Here is a 21,727-nt window from a genome sequence, read left to right on the forward strand (position 1 = left end):
TTACAGGAACATCATGACCTGACCTATGTGGACAGCGGTAAGAACAAAGGATTCCGACATCAAGAAGTTTGCAGCAACCAACCACATCACCTCCCTTTTTAATATAAAAGAAGCCTGAATTCTAACTTGGGTAAGACGGTTCTTTGGGACATTAGTCCACCATCTTCTTGGTCAGCTGGCTTTCTGCATAAAGTCACTATCCCTTGCTCCAACAACTTGTCTCTTGATTTATTGGCCTGTTGTATGGGAGCAGTATGAGCTTGGACTCAGTAACACTACTTCTCATCACCTCTACTGCTACCCCTTGGTTCTAAGCCATCATAGCTTCGTCCTTGGTCTCCTGTTTTACCTTTGCCCCTCCTATTGTCTATTTTATGTATAGTAGCCAAAGTAACCCTTTTACATGTAAGTTTGATCCTGTCACCACTCTGCTTAAAATCTTCCAATGGCTTCTCATCTCATTTGGTATAAAGCCAAAGTATTAAGGTTACACAAGATCTGAACCACTGATCTCTGTAAATTTATGGCTTCCACACTCCTCTTCACTCATTCCATTCTATATATAGTATCCTTACTGTTCCCCTAACATACAAAGCATGTTACTACCTTGCACTTGCAAGATGGAATATTTTTTTCTCAAGAAATGTATATAACTCACTCTCTCACTTCCTTTAGGTTCTCTTCTCAAATGTTTCCTTATCAGCTAGATTTTCTTTGAGTCCCCCACATAAAATAGCAACTCTTCTCTAATGCTCTCCAGAATCCTCCTCCTTGGCATTCTCTATTGCCCTTCTTCTTCATCTTCTCCTTTTAAAAATTGAAATATAGCTGGCATACAATATTATATTAGATTTATGTGTACTAGACAGTGATTTGACATTTGCAGACATTATGAAATGATCACCACCATAAGTCTACTAACCATCTATCCCTATATAAAGTGATAATATTATTGACCATATTACTTATACTGTGTATTACATCCCATGGCTTACTTATTTTATAACTGGAGGTCTGTATCTTTTAATCTTCTTCACCTATTTCACACACACCCTTTTGCCATCTCCTTGTCCTCAGGCAACCACCTGTTTGTTCTCTGTATTTATGAGTCTGGTTTCATTTTGTTTTGTTATTTGTTTGTTTTGTCTTTTAGATTCAACATACAAGCGAGATCATGTGATATCTGTCTTTCTCTGTCTGAGAAAGACAAATTTCTTTCAAATAAGAAAAATTTCTTATTCCACTTACCAAAATAACCTCAAGCTTCATCCACGTTGCTGCAAATGGCAAGATTTCATTCTTTTTTATGGCTGAATAGTACTCTATGTGTGTGTGTAAGTATATACCACATTGTCTTTATTAATTTATCTATTGATGGACACTTAGGTTGCTTCCATATCTTGGCTATTGTAAATAGTGCTGCTATGAACACTGGTGTGTAGATATCTTTTCAAATTAATTTTGTTTTCTTCCAGTAAATACCCAGAAGTAAAATTGCTAGATCATATGGCAGTTATATTTTTAATTTTTTGAGGAACCTTTATATGGTTTTACATAGTGGCTGCACCAATTTACAATCCCACCAACAGTGCGTGCGGGTCCCCTTTTCTCCACATCCTTGCTAACAGTTATCTGTTGTCTTTCTGATGACAGCAATTCTAACAGGTGTGAGCGGGTATTGAATTGTGGTTTTAACTTGCATTTCCCTGATGATTAGTCATGTTGATCATGTATCTGTTGGCCATCTGTATGTCTTCTTTGGAAAAATGTCTATTCAGGTCCCCTGCCCATTTCTTAACTGGGTTGTTTGTTCTTTTGATGTTGAGTTGTATGAGTTCTTTGTATATTTTGGATATTAACCTCTTACTGAATATATGGTTTGCAAATATCTTCTCCCATTCATTAGGTTATCTTTTCATCTTATTGATAGTTTTCTTTGCTGTACAAAAGCTTTTAAGTTTGATGTAGTCCCATTTGTTTATCCTTATTCTTCTTTACTTTCCTCCATGGCACCTAAATGCCACTAAATGTCCAACAATACATGAATGGATCGGGCTTCCCTGGTGGCGCAGTGGTTGCGAGTCTGCCTGCTAATGAAGGGGACACGGGTTCGAGCCCTGGTCTGGGAGGATCCCACATGCCACGGAGCAACTGGGCCCGTGAGCCACAACTGCTGAGCCTGTGCGTCTGGAGCCTGTGCTCCGCAACAGGAGAGGCCACGATGGTGAGAGGCCCGCACACTGCGATGAGGAGTGGCCCCCGCTTGCCACAACTGGAGAAAGCCCTCGCACAGAAACGAAGACCCAACACAGCCAAAAATAAATAAATTAATTAATAAAAAAAAATACATGAATGGATAAAGAAAGTGTGGTGTATATGTATACAACGGAATATTACTCAGCCATTAAGAAAAAAAGAAATCTTGCCATTTGTGACAACATGGTTGATCCAGAGGATATTATGCTAAGTGAAATAAGTAGGACAGAGAAAGACAAGTACCACATGATCTCACTTACATGTGGAATCTAAAAAACACACTAATTGCTTACCTTTTTTGCTTATTGTCTGTATATCCTCCACTAAATGCAAATTCTATGAGGACAGGTACTCTTTTTTCACTGCTTTAGCCCCAGTTACTAGAATGGTATCTGTTTTACAGTATGTATTCAGACATATTGTTGAAAAATAATGCAATGGTTTTTATACTGTTCATTATATTTTTCTTTATGGTTGAAATATATCATAAAAAAATGAAATAAATTCTAAAGAAAAGTGAACTAAAACTTGAATATTCTTCAGATAGCAACATTTCATGTAAATAATGTAGTATATTCTTCTCTTCCATTCTTAGTATTGTTGTTGATGGGGATAATATATCTGACTTATGAGTACACAGAAAAGTTAGTTGCTTTTTAAAAATTTTATTTATTTATTTATTTTTTATACAGCAGGTTCTTATTAGTTATCTATTTTATACCTATGAAAAGTTAGTTTTATATAACAAAGTTTTAGCAAATTGACCCAGAACTCTGAGACTTACCATAATTAGGAATATATAAAGCGACTTGGGGTTTAGTGACATTCAAACAAAAATTTAGTGACATTTTAAACAAAAATCTCATTTCAGACGAGGGTGTAGACAAAAATCTCATTTCAGACGAGGGAAAAGATTTAAAACCACTTAAATTTAAAATAAAGAGTGACTTTTCCTAGTAAAATTTTACTTTATCATAAAATGAAAGTCTCACATTACTTGAGTTGTCAATATTCCTTTTTTGAGCTTTTAAAATCAACTATCTCTCAATCTTTTTGTTTCACTCAGGAGTTAAAATGTAGTGGACAAACAGCATAGAATATGAGTGACATCAGTGAGAATGGCAGAGTAGGGATCTCAGAAAAGCTGCTCCTCCAAAACATAATGAGAATACTGGCAATTAAACAAAGGTCTGCAGCAATCTATGGAGTACAGTCAAAAGAAATACCTCTATTTCAGTAAGAATGTGAGTTCTGTGGTGCTTTAGTTTGCCCTACTCTCATTTCCTTCTCCTCAGCTCCACCTTAAAAACCAACAGTCTCACAAACCAGAAGTCTAGCAACCACTGGACAGGACAGAGTGGTTTTAGAGCTCCCAAAAAGTATCATTTCAGGAAATTATGATTATTTGACCAGTCTTCCAGTTCCCTAGAAACCTCTCCTCACAGTGTTTGCCTTTATTTGACCTGACTCAGAACCCTCTCTGTTCAAAGAGACTTTTCTCTGGAGGTATCTGTCAAAAAGAGTCAGCAGCAATTGTTTAATATTTCAGCTGTCTGAGGTGGCCATAACTGTTGGAGAAAAGAATAAGCTGACAATAAAAATTAAAAACTAAAATTAAAAGCTGGGGAATGCAATGTCCATAGGGGGATTTGAAAGTGCTAACAGGATCCTGGGAATCTAGAACTCTGTCCATGCTAACATAGGATGTTTGCATGCATAGGAAAGACCTGAGAAGGCCTTAAGCTCTCACCTTTGGTTGACCTCAAGACCTGAAATAGTTGTATGAATACAATCACATATTAGAAGATAGCTATGTTAAAAAGACATAAGTGACAATACTATATGAACAATACTGATACTTAAGTATACTAATATAACATCCATCTTCTTTTAGAGTTTATGAATTAAATCAGCAATTACGTACCAGATCTGTTTTTGGAGGATCTGGACACTCAGTGGAGAAATAAGGTGTTGAACTTCTGACTCCACTGCTATCAGAAGTTGGCTTTGGAGGTTGAGCATGCTGTCTGTAAGTAGCACTTTTAGGAGTCCAACAAAACAGGTTGATTGATTCTCGCACACAACGTTCAATGTCAATTTCTAGATAGAAAAATTAAAAAAAAAAAGCAAACATAGAATTTGGATTGCTCTATTTACGTAAAAACCACCATTTTTCCTAAATATATATATACAAATATGGCTAAGATGATAACTAATTAGAAAAGATGTCAGTAAAAAAGTAATCTAGTTATTAATCAGCATATTTATGACTGGAATGGTAGAGGGTATCTGGTATTATTATGTAGATACATATACACATATATTTACATTTGTAAATATATACATACATTTTTATGTGTGGTTTTTGGGTATTATTATCTATATATAGATACACATACATATAGTATATGTATTTATATATCTCAGTGTATCATTATTTAAACATTTAAATATAACACATCTCCTTATTAGAGAATCTTAACTTTGATAATATTTTCACTTTCTCAAATTAAAGGTTGGGTAGAAGGAAGGCTGGAACTTGGGAGTGGGCAAACAAAAGATTCAGAAGTTAATAGACATACTTTAAGTAAAGTGTAATGAAAGTTTCATTTCCATATATTAAAGATGATATAAAATAATCAGGGCAAAATTAATTAAAATCTCAGGTCAGCATTTCTCCCCTTTTTAAAAAAGAATTTCTTGATTTAACTGCAAAAAAGTATAAGTGAGGTTTCATATAGACAGAAATTAAATGTACTCAATTAAAATAATAAAAAATACTTCCATAGAAGATTTCCCCTTCTTTCTCAGATTTGAAAGAAATTTAAACATCTTTGATACAGAGGTAATATACACAGGAAAGTTATTACAATGCCAAATTATTGTTTGTGTGTTTTGATAGGACTGTAACTCTTTAGGAGGTTAATATTCCTGATGGAGAGTAAGCTGTTACTCTACAGGGAAAGTGGAGCTATCATAGAAAAGCAGTAGAAATTCAAGAAGTTTACTAGGATGAAGGAGTTTATTAGCATGGACTAGCTTTTCCGTTTCTATATTCATAATATTAGTAAATGGCAGGTATTATCATTTCCTCTGCAAAAGTCCAAGTGTGTCAGTTCAGATAAGCAATGGAGAAAAATATATTACAGCCTTTACAAAGGGGTAAGGTCCCTATTTCTCTTTTTGAGATGAAGAGCTTATATATAAGGGGAAAAGGAAATAGACATTTAAGTTGATCCTGTGAATGGTGCATGAATCAGGCACTTATAGAATTATCTGCTTTTATAAGGTGGAAAACCCTTAGAGAAGGGCAGGGAAATGGACACTTAATGAGCATCTATTATGTGACAAGTGTTGTATACTTCCACTTAGCCCATTTAATTCTTACAGTGATTATTATAGACAGGTACTGCACTCCCCTCATTTCTGTTGAAGATGAAGAAACTAAGACATAAAGAAGCTAAGTGACTGAATGTGTTAAGTGTTTTTATTATGAGTAGAATATCTGAAGTTACTAAAGGGTTATAAGGCATCTTTCATTTCCCTATTTAGATTTGGGAAACAATAGCCAGCAGGTCTAGAAAGACCAGTTACTCAATTAAACATTCCTTTGTCTGCTATTAGTGATGTTTGCTAACTTCACAGTTGGTTACTTCCATGGCTGCCCAAAGAGGTCAGATTTCATCACCCCCATATGTTATTCCTAACATAAAATCTATGAAAGAGGTAAACATGTTTGGAGGAATGGACCTATTTATTTGAGAAATTGTCAATACAGTGAAATGCATTCTTTTAAAAAGTTCTGTAACATTATCAACTTGATATTCCACAAAGAGAAGAATACAGACACCAAGGAGAAGAAAAATAAAAGTTCAAGATACGTTCCTCTACTCCACTTAAGATGGAAGAGATGTGCTCAATTCTTTTTAGAACATTTCCAATTAATACGGTTAAGATAAAAATTTGCAGCTAAAGAGAGAAAACTTCGTCATCTTAAAAAAGTTTATCCACTTCACACTGTTTAATCTCCAAAGGAAAAGAATTTTGGACCATAAATTTTGCATCTGCAGTGCTCAAATCAGTTTGACATATCTGTCACCCATTAAAACCTTGAAGTCAAGTTAATGATGCAGATCAGAGGTTGTAGTTCAGTCCTTAAATCACTGGCAATGGAAAAGTCATTTGTATCTGCTTCCAAAACACCCTACCAATACCATAAAAGGTTTACAGTGAATCTTGAGAATTTACTGGCATCCACTCCGATTTAAGCCTGATTATTACTACTGGCAGATATCCCATTCTCCACTCACTTGACCCATGTCAACTCTCCATCTCAAAATCCTTCCAAAGTACTTTATCATAACCAAAATATTATGAAAAGTACTTTATAAACTGTACATTAAAATATATAATTATTCTTTTAAAAATAATCTCTCATCCTAAAGCACTACTACTTTCTATCTTGCATTTTCATTTTGATACAATGCGTTTGTGAAAAAGTATGTACCCTGGATATGGTTTCTCAGGTTTGATTCCAAGCTCCATGAGGTACTTTGTGACTCAGAGAAATAATTTCTCTAAATCTCGTTTTCTTTATCCTCATCCATTACTATTGCTATCTCTCATAAATACTGAACTATTTTCAAAATGATAAAATGCAACTCATGATTCATTTGGGCAAGGGTAGGTAGAAAAGACAGCTCGCCTGAAGCCCTTCATTGCCTTGCTTTAATGACTATGAATTGCTTCCTAGATATAATGAACAGCTGTTGACATGGCACTTCTCTTTACCATCATCTAATTCCCTTTCGTTCTCCCCTACATTTGATCCCTAATTTGGGGGCTAAGATATTATTTTCTCTCTATATATTTACTGCATCATTTTGGTGGAACACATTTTCTAGTAATTTCTAGGAAAGGATGCACAGAAGGCAAATTATTTTGGAATTGTCCATGTCTTTTAATATATTTATTCTGCCTTTGACTGATAGTTAGGCTAGGCATAACATTCTAGGATTGATTTATTTTTCTACAGAGTTATGTAAGGCAAGGGCTCCACTGTCTTTCTTCTGAGAAATTTGATGCAATCTTGATTTGAGATCACTTGTACATGATTTTCCACCTATCTGTAAATTTTTAGGATCCCTGGTGTTCTGAAATTTCATAATGATACATGTAATTGTACATCACTTAATTGATGGTCTTTTTGTAATCCTTCAGTTATAGAAAAAGTTCTTGTTTGATGTCTGTAATAATTTCTTTCTCACTGTTTTTCCTCTTCTCTTTTCTTTCATTAGAAGAGTCCTGAACATCCTGTATAGATTTCCTAATAATTTTGCTTTTTCCTCTTACTTTCCATCTATATTTTGGTTCTACTCTCTGAGAGATTTCCTAAGCTTTATCATACACCTCTTTCATATAAAGCTCATTGCATTTCCACATCATTTTTAATTTCCAGTAAATCTTTTTTGTTGTTACTTAAAAAATTCTGATTTTTCATGGTTATCATATCTTCTCATAATTGTTTTTCTGAGGATATTCCTTTATTCAGTTGGTGCTGTTCTGTGTTTTTTAGCTGGAGGCTTTCCCTAGAGGTTTGGTGATCTATGACTGCATATTTAAAAGAACAGCACTAAAAATCAGATTGCAAGTTTTGTATATGTGGGTAGGGATTCACTATAGGTAACTTGGGGACATGGTCATTTGTTAGAGGACCCCTATAAGTAAGGTATTTCTCTTTTTGGGAACTTTCCATCTCTCCAGAGGATGATTCTTTAATCTGTCTAAACTAATCTTTGCCAGCATTCTGGGAATTGACCGTGGATGAGCCTGGGGATTGTAACTATAAACATTTCCTCACTCTGGGTCTCTGCTATGCTACTGACTCTGTGTCTCAAGTCTCTATGATTCTACTACTCCAAAAATGTACCTCCAAATTTACTGTATCTATGGTCATGTTTTGTAAAATTTGCAAAGGTAAAAATATCTAAACCACAATCAGGGAAAACTGTTGTCTTTACACCAATTTCCCCTCCATTACACTTCCTCTTGTGCTAGGCAACATAGTGGCTGTGGATACTTTGATATAAGTAAGCTAAATTCGAGATGTATTTATTATGGTTAAATGGGTATTCTACTGTTATTTGAAGTCACTCTGGGGTATTGACATAGATTTTTCTCCTTGACCAGAGTCTAGTCAGGCTCCTCTAAGCCTTTTCTTGACTATGCCTCAACCTTGGCCTATAAAGACTTGACCAAAACTCTTAACATAGTTTATAGCAATTCAAGGTCACATCCCTCGGATTACCCTAATGCCCTATAAACGCCTGCCTGAGAAAAAAAAAAAGGCTGCCAGAAGAATTTAGCATTTGTTCCAGTCAATACCTGAAGATAGGGTCCCTGTCTTCCAGCCTCTGTAGGAAGGTAGGAGCCTAACGTTGGTTAAGTGTCAGTTAGCAAAAGCAGATATATTTCACATGGACCAATGCCCCCCTTCACACTTTTTATAATTTTTCACTTCCCTGAATCTTCTAGTCTCCTCCCTCCCTATTCCCTCATTCTCCCTTTAAAAATGCGCAGGCACCTCTGTACAAATTGAAGTTGAGTTCAATTCATGCTGGACTATTATTGCAACAGTGTATTACTGACTAAAACCTGTGCTTACCACTTTAATGAGTGTCTAGCTTGTTTTCCTTTGACAGTATAGTAAAATTATTGCTAGCTCTAGGAATGACTGCCGGGAATACTCCCACCACCCACTATACAGGAGTAGAGGTCATAATGCAGTGTGAATGTGTTCTAGCAGTAAAAGTTTATGGGCAGGAGAAACATAGTTGACATGTACATAGCAAAAACCAGACTGAAAAATTCTTCCAAATATTAAACATCTGAAACTGTATGCAGAGAATTAGATTCTCATTGATGCCTGATTAAAAGAGAAATATTCTCCTTCTAGAAATATACTTCAATAATGCTACATATACAATTATAAGTGTACCATTAACTTTTTTTTCTTTTTTTGATAGGAACCTCACAAAAAATAGCATTTCTGTATTTATAGAAAACAAATTTGTAGCACTAAAACGAACAGAAGCAACACCTGTGCTGTCATATGTTTTATGCATTACTACTATAAATAATAAAAAACAAATTTCAACCAACCCTGCCAGTGAAAAGACAGATTATCTATTTTTTCTATAGAAAATATTGCATAATTATTGTTATATGAAGAGATGATCAATGAATATGAAGCAAAAGAGGAGGAAAAATATAGAGGTATGTCAGACATTTAATGAATAAAAATATTATGCTATTTTTCTGTTTTGTAATTTGTTGTGATCTCTTTGCTCACTCTAAATATTCTTTTAATAGCCTAATTTTGTATTGTAATTTATAACCTCTCCTTAAAGAGGGGCATCTGCCCACACTGCATAAGCTTCAGGCCACAAAATCTAGATCTGCCCCTATCTTCCAGTCTTCTGCTAGGTGGCAGAGGAATAGACTCTTGGCTAAGAGGGTGGGAGCAAAGATTTGTAGGGGTGAATGCAATGAAACTATTCCTTATGCATATATACATTCAACTGTTTCTTCTCTGGTTTTCTGCCTCATTTTTTCATTCACTTTCAATTTCTGAGACTTTTTGGTGCTCTGCATCAAGAACTGGCTTGCTTCCTTTTGGTATCCTCCTTTGCAGGAAGGTTTCAGTATTCTCTGATTTATTAAGTGAGTTACTACTGATGTAATTGCTTTCTATCTTCCAAATACTTGTTGACATTTCTTGTATACTAGTCCTCTTTTTACACTCCCTTTGTTTTTAAAATTACTCTTTCTTCATTCCCTTACTGTCACTTTAGTGATGTTTCAGAAGGTAGCAGAGACAAACATGTATACAGTCTGTCATTCTTAACTGGAGAAGTTTCAAATTTTAAAGGCTCTGGTTCAAAAGGGGTGGGAACGAAGTTAGGAGATGGGCATGGTGAGCTTGATGTTTCACCCCCTTGGTCTAGCTCCAGGCCTGCAAAGTAGCAGTTAAGCTATTTGCTCAGAAAGCAGTATAATAACAATGCCACACTGCTAAGATTAACTCAGGAGGCAGCATGATCTGGGTTTGAATCAATTCAATTATTTACAAGTTGTACATCTTTGGTCAACTCATTTTTCTGCATCTTTTTCTTAATCATAAAATAGGAATGATAATACTTAATTCCTGGACTGTTATGAGGTATAATTAAGATTATTCCAGCACACAGTAGGGACTTAAGTATTTTATAGACAAATTTTTAGATACATAAAAAACATGAAAAATTTTAGCACTTCAACTAAAATGAAAAAAAGTATAAGCCTTAGATCCCACTAAGTCTGCCTTCTTGTTTTAAACCCAGTTGAAAAATAAGGAAGGGACTTCCCTGGCGGTCCAGTGGTTAGGACTCTGTGTTTCCATTGCAGGGGGCACGGGTTCGATCCCTGGTCAGGGAACTAAGATCCTGTATGCCATGTGGCATGGCCAAAAAAAAAAAGGGAAAGAAAGAAAAATAGGCTAGTTTTCTACTTTGCAACTGGTAGATTTCTCTTTAGAAAGAGACTGCCTTTTAAAAAGTATTCTTTTCTACTTTTCAAAATCCAAAGACTTAGGATATCATTCAGTGTTAAAAAGAAATGAGCTATCAAGCCACAAGCAGACGTGGAGGAAAAAGTCTGAATAGGCTGTATCCTCTATGATTCCAATCACATGACATTCTGGAAAAGGCAAAACTTTATAAGGACAGTAAAAAGATCACTGTTTGTCAAGGTTTTGGGGGGTGAGGGGAGCAGGAGAGGAGGAATGAATAGTTGAAGCACAGGGAATTTTTAGGGTGGTGAAACTGTTCTGTATAATACTGCAATGGTGAATACATGACATTATGCATTTATTGAAACCTACAAAACTCTACAACACAACGTTAATGTATACTATAGACTTCGGTTAACAATAATGTAAGATACTAAGGCAAGATGTTAAAAATAGGAGAAATAATGAGCAGGGAAGAGGAGAAATACAGGAACTCTGTACTACCAGCTCAGTTTTTCTGTGAACTGCTCTAAAAAAAGTAAAGTCTATTAATCAAAAAAAACAAAAAACAGGGACACAGGAGTGACATCAGTAAAAATGGCACAGTAGATGTCTCCAAGGGCACTACTTTTTTTTTTTTTTTTAAACTGACCTTTTTTTTTTTTTTTTTAAATTATTTATTTATTTATTTATTTAATTTATTTATGGCTGTGTTGGGTCTTCGCCTCTGTGCGAGGGCTTTCTCCAGTTGCGGCAAGTGGGGGCCACTCTCCATCACAGCGCGCGGGCCTCTCACCATGGCAGCCTCTCCCGTTGCGGAGCACAGGCTCCAGACGCGCAGGCTCAGCAATTGTCGCCCACAGGCCCAGTCGCTCCGCGGCACGCGGGATCCTCCCGGACCGGGGCTCGAACCCGTGTGCCCTGCATCGGCAGGCAGACTCTCAACCACTGCGCCACCAGGGAAGCCCGGCACTACTTTTTAAATAAGTTTTTTTTTTTAAAGAACTACTGAAAGAAGTTAAAAATCTGTAATCATGTCAACATCCTTGTATTATAGTTGATTTATCTCTTGACTAGGGTAACAAATTATGACTTTTCATTCAAATGCAAAATAAACTTCATTGACAAAAAAATACTATGACTTAAAAAAAAAAAAACCCTGTGCATTATACTGGACATTTACCAGACATTCTGGATTTGCAAGAATTAGAGTATTAATAACTTATCCTAATTCTGTAATCACATGACAAAAGGGGTCACTGAAGCCATTTTGGAATAACTTGGCTTACACAAGACATTTAACATATTGGGCAATTTGACAGAAAAATTTCCTTCCCCACTCTAAAATTCTTATCTGTACTTAACAATAGTATGATTATTGCTCCATACCACACTTTGAGATAATAAGCCCATGGTTGTCTTTGTGAGGCAAGTAGGGAATAAGGAGAGAGGAGAACTGCTAAGGATAGAAAATAAATGATTTTGTATATCCAAATAAGAACCGTAAAACGTGGCTTGCTTAAATGAAGGAAAACAAGTTGTAGAGGTAATGTTTTACGTTTAAAATGGGTTAAAATTTGTTAAAAGTCAAGTTTCTATATGCTGTTCACTGACAAACAACTAACACAGGCAGAAAGAAAAGAAATGGCTACGGAGACCTTCAAGATGGCGGAGGAGTAAGACGTGGAGATCACCTTGCTCCCCACAAATACATCAGAAATACATCTACGTGTGGAACAACTCCTACAGAACACCTACTGAACACTGGCAGAAGACCTCAGACTTCCCAAAAGGCAAGAAAATCCCCACATACTGAGGTAGGGCAAAAAAAAAAAGAAAAAACAGAGACAAAAGAATAGGGACGGGACCTGCACCTCTGGGAGGGAGCTGTGAAGGAGGAAAAGTTTCCACACACTAAGAAGCCCCTTCACAGGCAGAGACAGGGGGTGGCAGGGGTGCTTCGGAGCCATGGAGGAGAGCGCAGCAACAGGGGTGTGGAGGGAAAAGCAGAGAGATTCCCGCACAGAGGATGGGTGCCGACCAGCACTCACCAGCCCGAGAGGTTTGTCTGCTCACCACAGGGGCAGGCCGGGGCTGGGAGCTGAGGCTTGGGCTTTGGAGGTCAGACCCCAGGGAGAGGACTGGGGTTGGCTGCGTGAACACAGGCTGAAGGGGGCAAGTGCACCACAGCTAGCAGGGAGGGAGTCTGGGAAAAAGTCTGGACCTGCCTAAGAGGCAAGAGACCATTGTTTCAGGGTGTGCGAGGAGAGGGGATTCAGAGCACCGCCTAAACGAGCTCCAGAGACAGGCATGAGCCATGGCTATCAGCACGGACACCAGAGACCGACATGAAACGCTAAGGCTGCTGCTGCAGCCACCAAGAAGCCTGTGTGCAAGCACAGGTCACTCTCCACACCTCCCCTCCTGGGAGCCTATGCAGCCCGCCAATGCCAGGGTCCCGTGATCCAGGGACAACCTCCCAGGGAGAACACATGGCACACCTCAGGCTGTTGAAATGTCATGTGGGCCTCTGCCACTTCAGGCTCGACCCGCATTCCATACCCCTCCCTCCCTGTGGCATGAGTGAGCCAGAGACCCCTAATCAGCTACTCCTTTAACCCTGTCCTGTCTGGGTGGGAACAGACGCTCTCAGGCGACCTACACGTAGAGGCGGGGCCAAATCCAAAGCTGAACCCCAGGAACTGTGCAAACAAAGAAGAGAAATGGAAATTTCTCCCAGCAGCCTCAGGAGCAGCGGATTAAATCTCCACAGTCAACTTGATGTACCCTGCATCTCTGGAATACCTGAGTAGACAATGAATCATCTAAAAATTGAGGTGGTGGACTTTGGGAGCAACTGCAGACTTGGAGTTTGTTCTCTGCAACTGACTTGTTTTTGATTTTTATGTTTATCTTAGTATACTTTTTAGTGCTCGTTATCATTGTTGGATTTGTTTATTGGTTTGGTTGCTCTCTTCCTCCTTTTGTTTTTAAATATAGATATATCTATATTTTTCCTTTTTCTCTTTTTGTGAGTGTGTATGTGTATGCTTCTTTGTATGAGTTTGTCTGTATAGCTTTGTTTTTACCATTTGTCCTAGGGTTCTGTCTGTCCATTTTTTTTTTTAAAGTATAGTTTTTAGCACTCGTTATCATTGGTGGATTTGTATTTTGGTTTGGTTGCTCTCTTCTTTCTTTCTTTTTTTTTTTAACTTAAAATTTTTTTAAAAATTTTTAATAACTTTTACATATTTTTTATTTTAATTATTTTATTTTACTTTATTTTTTTTTTTCCTTCTTTCTTTTTTTCCCCGTTTTCTTCTAAGCCATGTGGCTGACAGGGTCTTGGTGCTCCAGCCGGGTGTCAGGCCTGTGCCTCTGAGGTAGGAGAACCAAGTACGGGACAGTGCTCCACTAGAGACCTCCTGGCTCCATGTAATATCAAACAGCGAAGGCTCTCTAAGAGATCTCTGTCTCAAAGCTAAGACCCAGCTACACTCAAAGACCAGCAAGCTACACTGCTGGACACTCTATGCCAAACAACAGGAACACAACCCCACCCATTAGCAGAGAGGCTGCTTAAAATCATAATAAGGTCATAGACACCCCAAAACACACCACCAGACATGGCCCTGCCCACCAGAAAGACAAGATACAGCCTCATCCACCAGAATACAAGCACTAGTCCCATCAACCAGGAAGCCTACATAACCCACTGAACCAACCTGAGCACTGGGGGCAGACAACAAAAACAACAGGAACTACGAACCTGCAGCCTGCACAAAGGAGACCCCAAACACAGTAAGTTAAGCAAAATGAGAAGACAGAAAAACACATAGCAGATGAAGCAGCAAGGTAAAAACCCACCAGACCAAACAAATGGAGAAGAAATAGGCAGTCCACCAGAAAAAGAATTCAGAGTAATGATAGTAAACATGATCCAAAATCTTGGAAATAGAAAGGAGAAAATACAAGAAAGAAATGTTTAACAAGGACCTAGAAAAACTAAAGAGCAAACAAACAATGATGAACAACACAATAAATGAAATTTAAAATTCTCTAGAAGGAATCAATAGCAGAATACCTGAGGCAGAAGAATGGAAAACTGACCTGGAAGATAAAATAGCGGAAATAACTACTGCAGAGCAGAATAAAGAAAAAAGAATGAAAAGAATTGAGGACAGTCTCAGAGACCTCTGGGACAACATTAAATGCACCAACATTTGAATTATAGGGGTCCCAGAAGAAGAAGAGAAAAAGAAAGGGACTGAGAAAATATTTGAAGAGATTATAGTAGAAAACTTCCCTAATATGGAAAAGGAAATAGTCAATCAAGTGCAGGAAGTGCAGAGAGTCCCATACAGGATAAATCCAAGGAGAAACACACCAAGACACATATTAATGAAACTATCAAAAATTAAATACAAAGAAAAAATATTAAAAGCAGCAAGGGAAAAACAAATAACATACAAGGGACTCCGCGTAAGGTTAACAGCTGATCTTTCAGCAGAAACTCTGCAAGCCAGAAGGGAGTGGCAAGACATATTTAAAGTGATGAAGGGAAAAACCTACAACCAAGATTACTTTACCCAGCAAGGATCTCATTCAGATTCGACAGAGAAATTAAAACCTTTACAGACAAGCAAAAGCTAAGAGAATTCAGCACCACCAAACCAGCTTTACAACAAATGCTAAAAGAACTTCTTTAGGCAGGAAACACAAGAGAAGGCAAAGACCTACAATAACAAACCCAAAACAATTACGAAAATGGTAATAGGAACATACATATTGATAATTATCTTAAATGTAAAGGGATTAAATGCTCCCACCAAAAGACATAGACTGGCTGAATGGATACAAAAACAACACCAGTACATATGCTGTCTACAAGACACCCACTTCAGATCTAGGGACACATACAGACTGAAAGTGAGGGGATGGAAAAAGATATTCCATGCAAATGGAAATCAAAAGAGAGCTGGAGTAGCAAAACTCATACCAGAAAAAATTGACTTTAAAATAAAGACTATTACAAGAGACGAAGAAGGACACTACATAATGATCAAGGGATCAATCCAAGAAAAAGATATAACAATTGTAAATATTTATGCACCCAACATAGGAGCACCTCAATACATAAGGCAAATGCTAACAGCCATAAAAGGGGAATCGACAGTAACACAATCATAGTAGGGGACTTTAACAACCCACTTTCACAAATGGACAGATCATCCAAAATGAAAATAAATAAGGAAACAAAAGCTTTAAATGATACAATAAACAAGATGGACTTAATTGATATTTATAGGACATTCCATCCAAAAACAGCAGATTACACTTTCTTCTCAAGTGCGCATGGAATATTCTCCAGGACAGATCACATCTTGGGTCACAAATCAAGTATCGGTAAATTTAAGAAAACTGAAATCATATCAAGTATCTTTTCCAACCGCAATGCTATGAGACTAGATATCAATTACAGGAAAAAATCTGTAAAAAATACAAACACATGGAGGCTAAACAATACACTACTTGATAACCAAGAGATCACTGAGGAAATAAAAGAGGAAATAAAAAAAATACGTAGAAACAAATGACAATGAAAACACTACAACTGAAAACCTATGGGATGCAGCAAAAGCAGTTCTAACAGAGAAGTTTATAGCAATACACTCCTACCTCAAGAAACAAGAAACATCTCAAATAAACAACCTAACCTTACACCTAAAGCAATTAGAGAATGAAGAACCAAAAAAACCCAAAGTTAGCAGAAGGAAAGAAATAATAAAGATCAGATCAGTAATAAATGAAAAAGAAATGAAGGAAACAATAGCAAAGATCAATAAAACTAAAGGCTGGTTCTTTGAGAAGATAAACAAAATTGATGAAGCACTAGCCAGACTCATCAAGAGAAAAAGGGAGAAGACTCAACTCAAAAGAATAAGAAATGAAAAAGGAGAAGTAATAACTAATACTGCAGAAATGCAAAGGATCATGAGAGATTACTACAAGCAAGTATATGCCAATAAAATGGACAACCTGGAAGAAATGGACACATTCTTAGAAAAGCACAACCTTCCGAACCTGAACCAGGAAGAAACAGAAAAAATAAACAGACCAATCACAAGCACTGAAATTGAGACTGTGATTAAAAATCTTTCAACAAACAAAAGCCCAGGACAAGATGGTTTCACAGGCAAATTCTATCAAACATTTAGAGAAGAGCTAACACCTATCCTTCTCAAAGTCTTCCAAAAAATTGCAGAGGAAGGAACACTCCCAAACTCATTCTATGAGGCCACCATCACCCTGATACCAAAACCAGACAAAGGTACTACAAAAAAAGAAAATTACAGGCCAGTATCACTGATGAATATAGATGCAAAAATCCTCAACAAAACACTAGCAAACAGAATCCAACAGCACATTAAAAGGATCATACACCACGATCAAGTGGGATTTATCCCAGGGATGCAAGGATTCTTCAATATATGCAAATCAATCAATGTGATACACCATATTAACAAATTGAAGAATAAAAACCATATGATCATCTCAATAGATGCAGAAAAAGCTTTCAACAAAATTCAACACCCACTTATGATTAAAAAAACCTCCAGAAAGTAGGCATAGAGGGAACTTACCTCAACATACTACAGGCCATAAATGAGAAACCCACAGCCAGTATCGTTCTCTATGGTGAAAAACTGAAACCATTTCCTCTAAGATCAGGAAAAAGACAAGGTTGTCCACTCTCACCACTATTTTTCAACATAGTTTTGGAAGTTTTATCCACAACAATCAGAGAAGAAAAAGAAATAAAAGGAATCCAAATCAGAAAAGAAGAAGTAATGCTGCCACTGTTTGCAGATGACATGGTACTATACATAGAGAATACTAAAGATGCTACCAGAAAACTACTAGAGCTAATCAATGAATTTGGTAAAGTAGCAAGATACAAAATTAATGCGCAGAAATCTCTTGCATTTGTATACACTAATGATGAAAAATCTGAAAGAGAATTTAAGGAAACACTCCCATTTACCACTGCAACAGAAAAGAATAAAATACCTAGGAACAAACCTACCTAAGGAGGCAAAAGACCTGTATGCAGAAAACTATAAGAAAGAAATTAAAGATGATACAAACAGATGGAGAGATATACCATGTTCTTGGATTGGAAGAGTCAACATTGTGAAAATGACTATACTACCCAAAGCAATCTACAGATTCAATGCAATCCCTATCAAACTACCAATGGCATTTTTCACAGAAGTAGAACAAAAAATTTCACAATTTGTATGGAAACGCAAAAGACCCCGAATAGCCAAAGCAATCTTGAGAAAGAAAAACAGATCTGGAGGAATCAGGCTCCTGGACTTCAGAGTATACTACAAAGCTACAGTAATCAAGACAGGATGGTACTGGCAAAAAACCAGAAATATAGATCAATGGAATAGGATAGAAAGCCCAGAGATAAACACACGCACATATGGTCACCTTATCTTTGATAAAGGAGGCAAGGGTATACAATGGAAATAAGACAGCCTCTTCAATAAGTGGTGCTGGGAAAACTGGGCAGCTACATGTAAAATAATGAAATTAGAACACTCCGTAACAACATACACAAAATAAACTCAAAATGGATTAGAGACCTAAATGTAAGGCCAGACACTATAAAACTCTTAGAGGAAAACATAGGCAGAACATTCTATTACATAAATCTCAGTAAGATCCTTTTTGACCCACCTCCTAGAGAAATGGAAATTAAAATAAAAATAAACAAATGGGACCTAATGACACTTAAAAGCTTTTGCACAGCAAAGGAAACCATAAACAAGACGAAAAGACAACCCTCAGAATGGGAGAAAATATTTGCAAACGGAGCAACTGACAAAGGATTAATCTCAAAAATTTACAAGCAGTTCAGTATCAGAAAAACAAACAACCCAATCGCAAAATGGGCAGAAGACCTAAATAGACATTTCTCCAAAGAAGATATACAGATTGCCAACAAACACATGAACGGATGCTCAACATCACTAATCATGAGAGAAATACAAACCAAAACTACAATGAGGTATCACCTCACACCAGTCAGAATGGCGTTCATTAAAAAATCTACAAACAATAAATGCTGGAGAGGGTGTGGAGAAAATGGAACCCTCTTGCACTGTTGGTGGGAATGTAAATTCATACAGCCACTATGGAGAACAGTATTGAGGTTCCTTAAAAAACTAAACTAAACTAAAAATAGAACTACCATATGACCCAGTCCCACTAATGGGCATATACCCTGAGAAAACTAAAAATAATTCAAAAAGAGTCATGTACCAGAATGTTCATTGCAGCTCTATTTACAATAGCCAGGACATGTAGGCAACCTAAGTGTCCACTGACAGATGAATGGATAAAGAAGATGTAGCACATATATCCAATGGAATATTACTCAGTCATAAAAAGAAATGAAATTGAGTTATTTGTAGTGAGGTGGATGGACCCAGAGTCTGTCATACAGAGTGAAGTAAGTCAGAAAGAGAAAAACAAATACCGTATGCTAACACATATATATGGAATCTAAAAAAAAAAACAAAAAAATAAAATGGTTCTGAAGAACCTAGGGGCAGGACAGGAATAAAGATGCAGACGTAGAGAATGGACTTTAGGACACAGGGAGGGGGAAGGGTAAGCTGGGACGAAGTGAGTGACATGGACATATATACACTGCCAAATGTAAAATAGATAGCTAGTGGGAAGCAGCCGCATAGCACAGGGAGATCAGCTCGGTGTTTTGTGACCACCTAGAGGGGTGCGATAGGGAGGGTGGGAGGGAACCGCAAGAGGGAGGGGATATGGGGATATATGTATACGTATAGCTGATTCACACTGTTATACAGCAGAAAGTAACATACTATTGTAAAGCAATTATACTCCAATAAAGATGTTAAAAAAAAAATGAAATAGCTAGGGAATTCCCTGGCAGTCCAGTGGTTAGGACTCCATGCTTCCACTGCAGGGGACACGGTTCAACCCCTGGTCAGGGAACTAAGATAGAGCAAGTCATGTGGCCAAAAAAAAAAGCTAGTATTCTACCTGAAGGTTTTATCTAACAGTAAGTATTTTTATTATTGCAAATAAAATGAGCTTCCTAAGATGTCAGAATTGACTTTCTGAAGTTACTAGATTGGACCATTTGAAGCTGCTGATATGGAACAATTTTGACCTACAAAAACCTACTTTTGTAAGCAAATAACATGTTCTCCTGTATAGTAAAAAGTACTGGATTTGGACTCCAAATGCCAGTTGCTAACTTATATAATAATGAGTAATCTATAACCTCACTGTGTTTCAGTTAGTTCAAGAGAATAATGGAGATAAAAACTATTCAATACTGTTGTAATAATTATACAAGGTAAAAAAAATTTAAACAGCTTTATAAACTCTAAAAGTGATTCAAAGTTCTTATAACTAGCGATTATCTACATTGCCCAAATTTTCTATTCACAATTTATCTTTTGAAATAAAGCTTACTATATGAGAATTAATGATGTACAAACTTAAGTTCAGGTATAAATATTTCTCCATCCCAATGTGTCCATAAAGGCTACCCTACTGTTTATTTAATTGAACTGAACTAAAATTGAATTCTTAGTGTATTCAAGGTATGGTATTAAGTCCTGAGGGATCATAAAGATGAGTAATTGCTGAGAGATGTTGGAGTTTGGTCCAGTCAGAGTGAGAGTTCCTATTGAGCACCTTGGGTATTTAGTTAAGGACCTAGACATGGCGTATTCTTAGACTAAATAAAACATTAAAAGAGATGTACTTTAAAACAAATACAACCAAATTAATATGAACAAAAGAGCCCACCAGTTATTTAACTGTCTAGCAGAACAAATTTCAGCATTCTTTAAAGGAAGATGATAAAATCCAGACTCCTTACAATGTACCTTTATCAATATCCACTATATAATAAATAACTAGATATGCAAAGCAGAAAAATGTCACCTATTATCAAGAGAAACAGAGTCCATAGAAACAGTCCTACAAGATAATCCAGAATTGGAATTAGCAGACAAGGACTTTAAAATAATTACTATAAATATGTTCAAGTTCTTAAAGGAAAATACAGTCAAAGGGAATGGACAGGGAAATGCAAACAACACAAAAGAGCCAAACTGAAATACTAGAAGAGAAAAGTACATTATTTGAAATCTACTGATAGGTCTTAAAATCAAGATAAATACAGAGAGCCCTGCACTGGAGCACAACACAGTCAACCTGCTAAAAACCAAAACTAAAGAGGAAACACAAGTCTAAAGGAAGGAATGAAGAGCAATGATAATGGGAAATATGGTGGTAAATATTAACATAAAAATCTATCTTTTTGCTTCTCTTAAGATGTTTAAAAGGCAATTAGCTATTTAAATCCCAAATAATAATATTACATTGTGGAGTTTATTACAACTGGAGATGTAAAATACATAGCAAAAACAGTACAATATATGGCAGGTAAATGGAATAACACTGTTGCAAAGTTCTTACATTTTCCATAAAGTTGTACAATATGAACTCTATGTAAAGTGTGATAAGTTAAGACATAGATCATAGACAGTAGAGCAATAACTAAAAGATAATTCAAAAGGCAAAACTAAAAGTCAATAAAGGTATTAAGATGAAATGTTAAAACTATTTAATCAACTCAAAGAAGTCAGAAAAGGAAGAAGAGAAACACAGAGCAGATGCAACAACTAGAAATAAACCCAACCATATGAATAAACATATCAAAAGCAAATGGACTGAATATTCTATTTAAAAGGAAATAAATTTCAGACCGAGTAAACAGAGCAAGAAACATTATATGCCTAAATTATGTCTAACATATGTCTAGACAATTATAAGTCTGAACATGATAAATTTTAA

General features: G+C 36.5%; 1 protein-coding gene across 4 annotated transcripts in view; it reads right to left on the reverse strand.

Annotated features, from left to right (window-relative positions):
* Positions 1–21,727, reverse strand: part of TBCK (TBC1 domain containing kinase) — a 247,690-nt gene that overhangs the window by 79,325 nt on the left and 146,638 nt on the right. For all 4 annotated transcript variants that reach the window (XR_009503344.1, XR_009503343.1, XM_059923375.1 and 1 more), the window contains exon 23: positions 4,181–4,356. Coding sequence is in view for 2 of the 4 variants with exons in the window: in XM_059923375.1 (XP_059779358.1) it covers positions 4,181–4,356 (176 nt within the window). In the remaining 2 variants the exon portion in view is untranslated. The remainder of the gene's footprint in view (positions 1–4,180; positions 4,357–21,727) is intronic.

The sequence above is a fragment of the Balaenoptera ricei genome, chromosome 5 (genome assembly GCF_028023285.1).
Source record: "Balaenoptera ricei isolate mBalRic1 chromosome 5, mBalRic1.hap2, whole genome shotgun sequence".
NCBI lineage: Eukaryota > Metazoa > Chordata > Mammalia > Artiodactyla > Balaenopteridae > Balaenoptera > Balaenoptera ricei.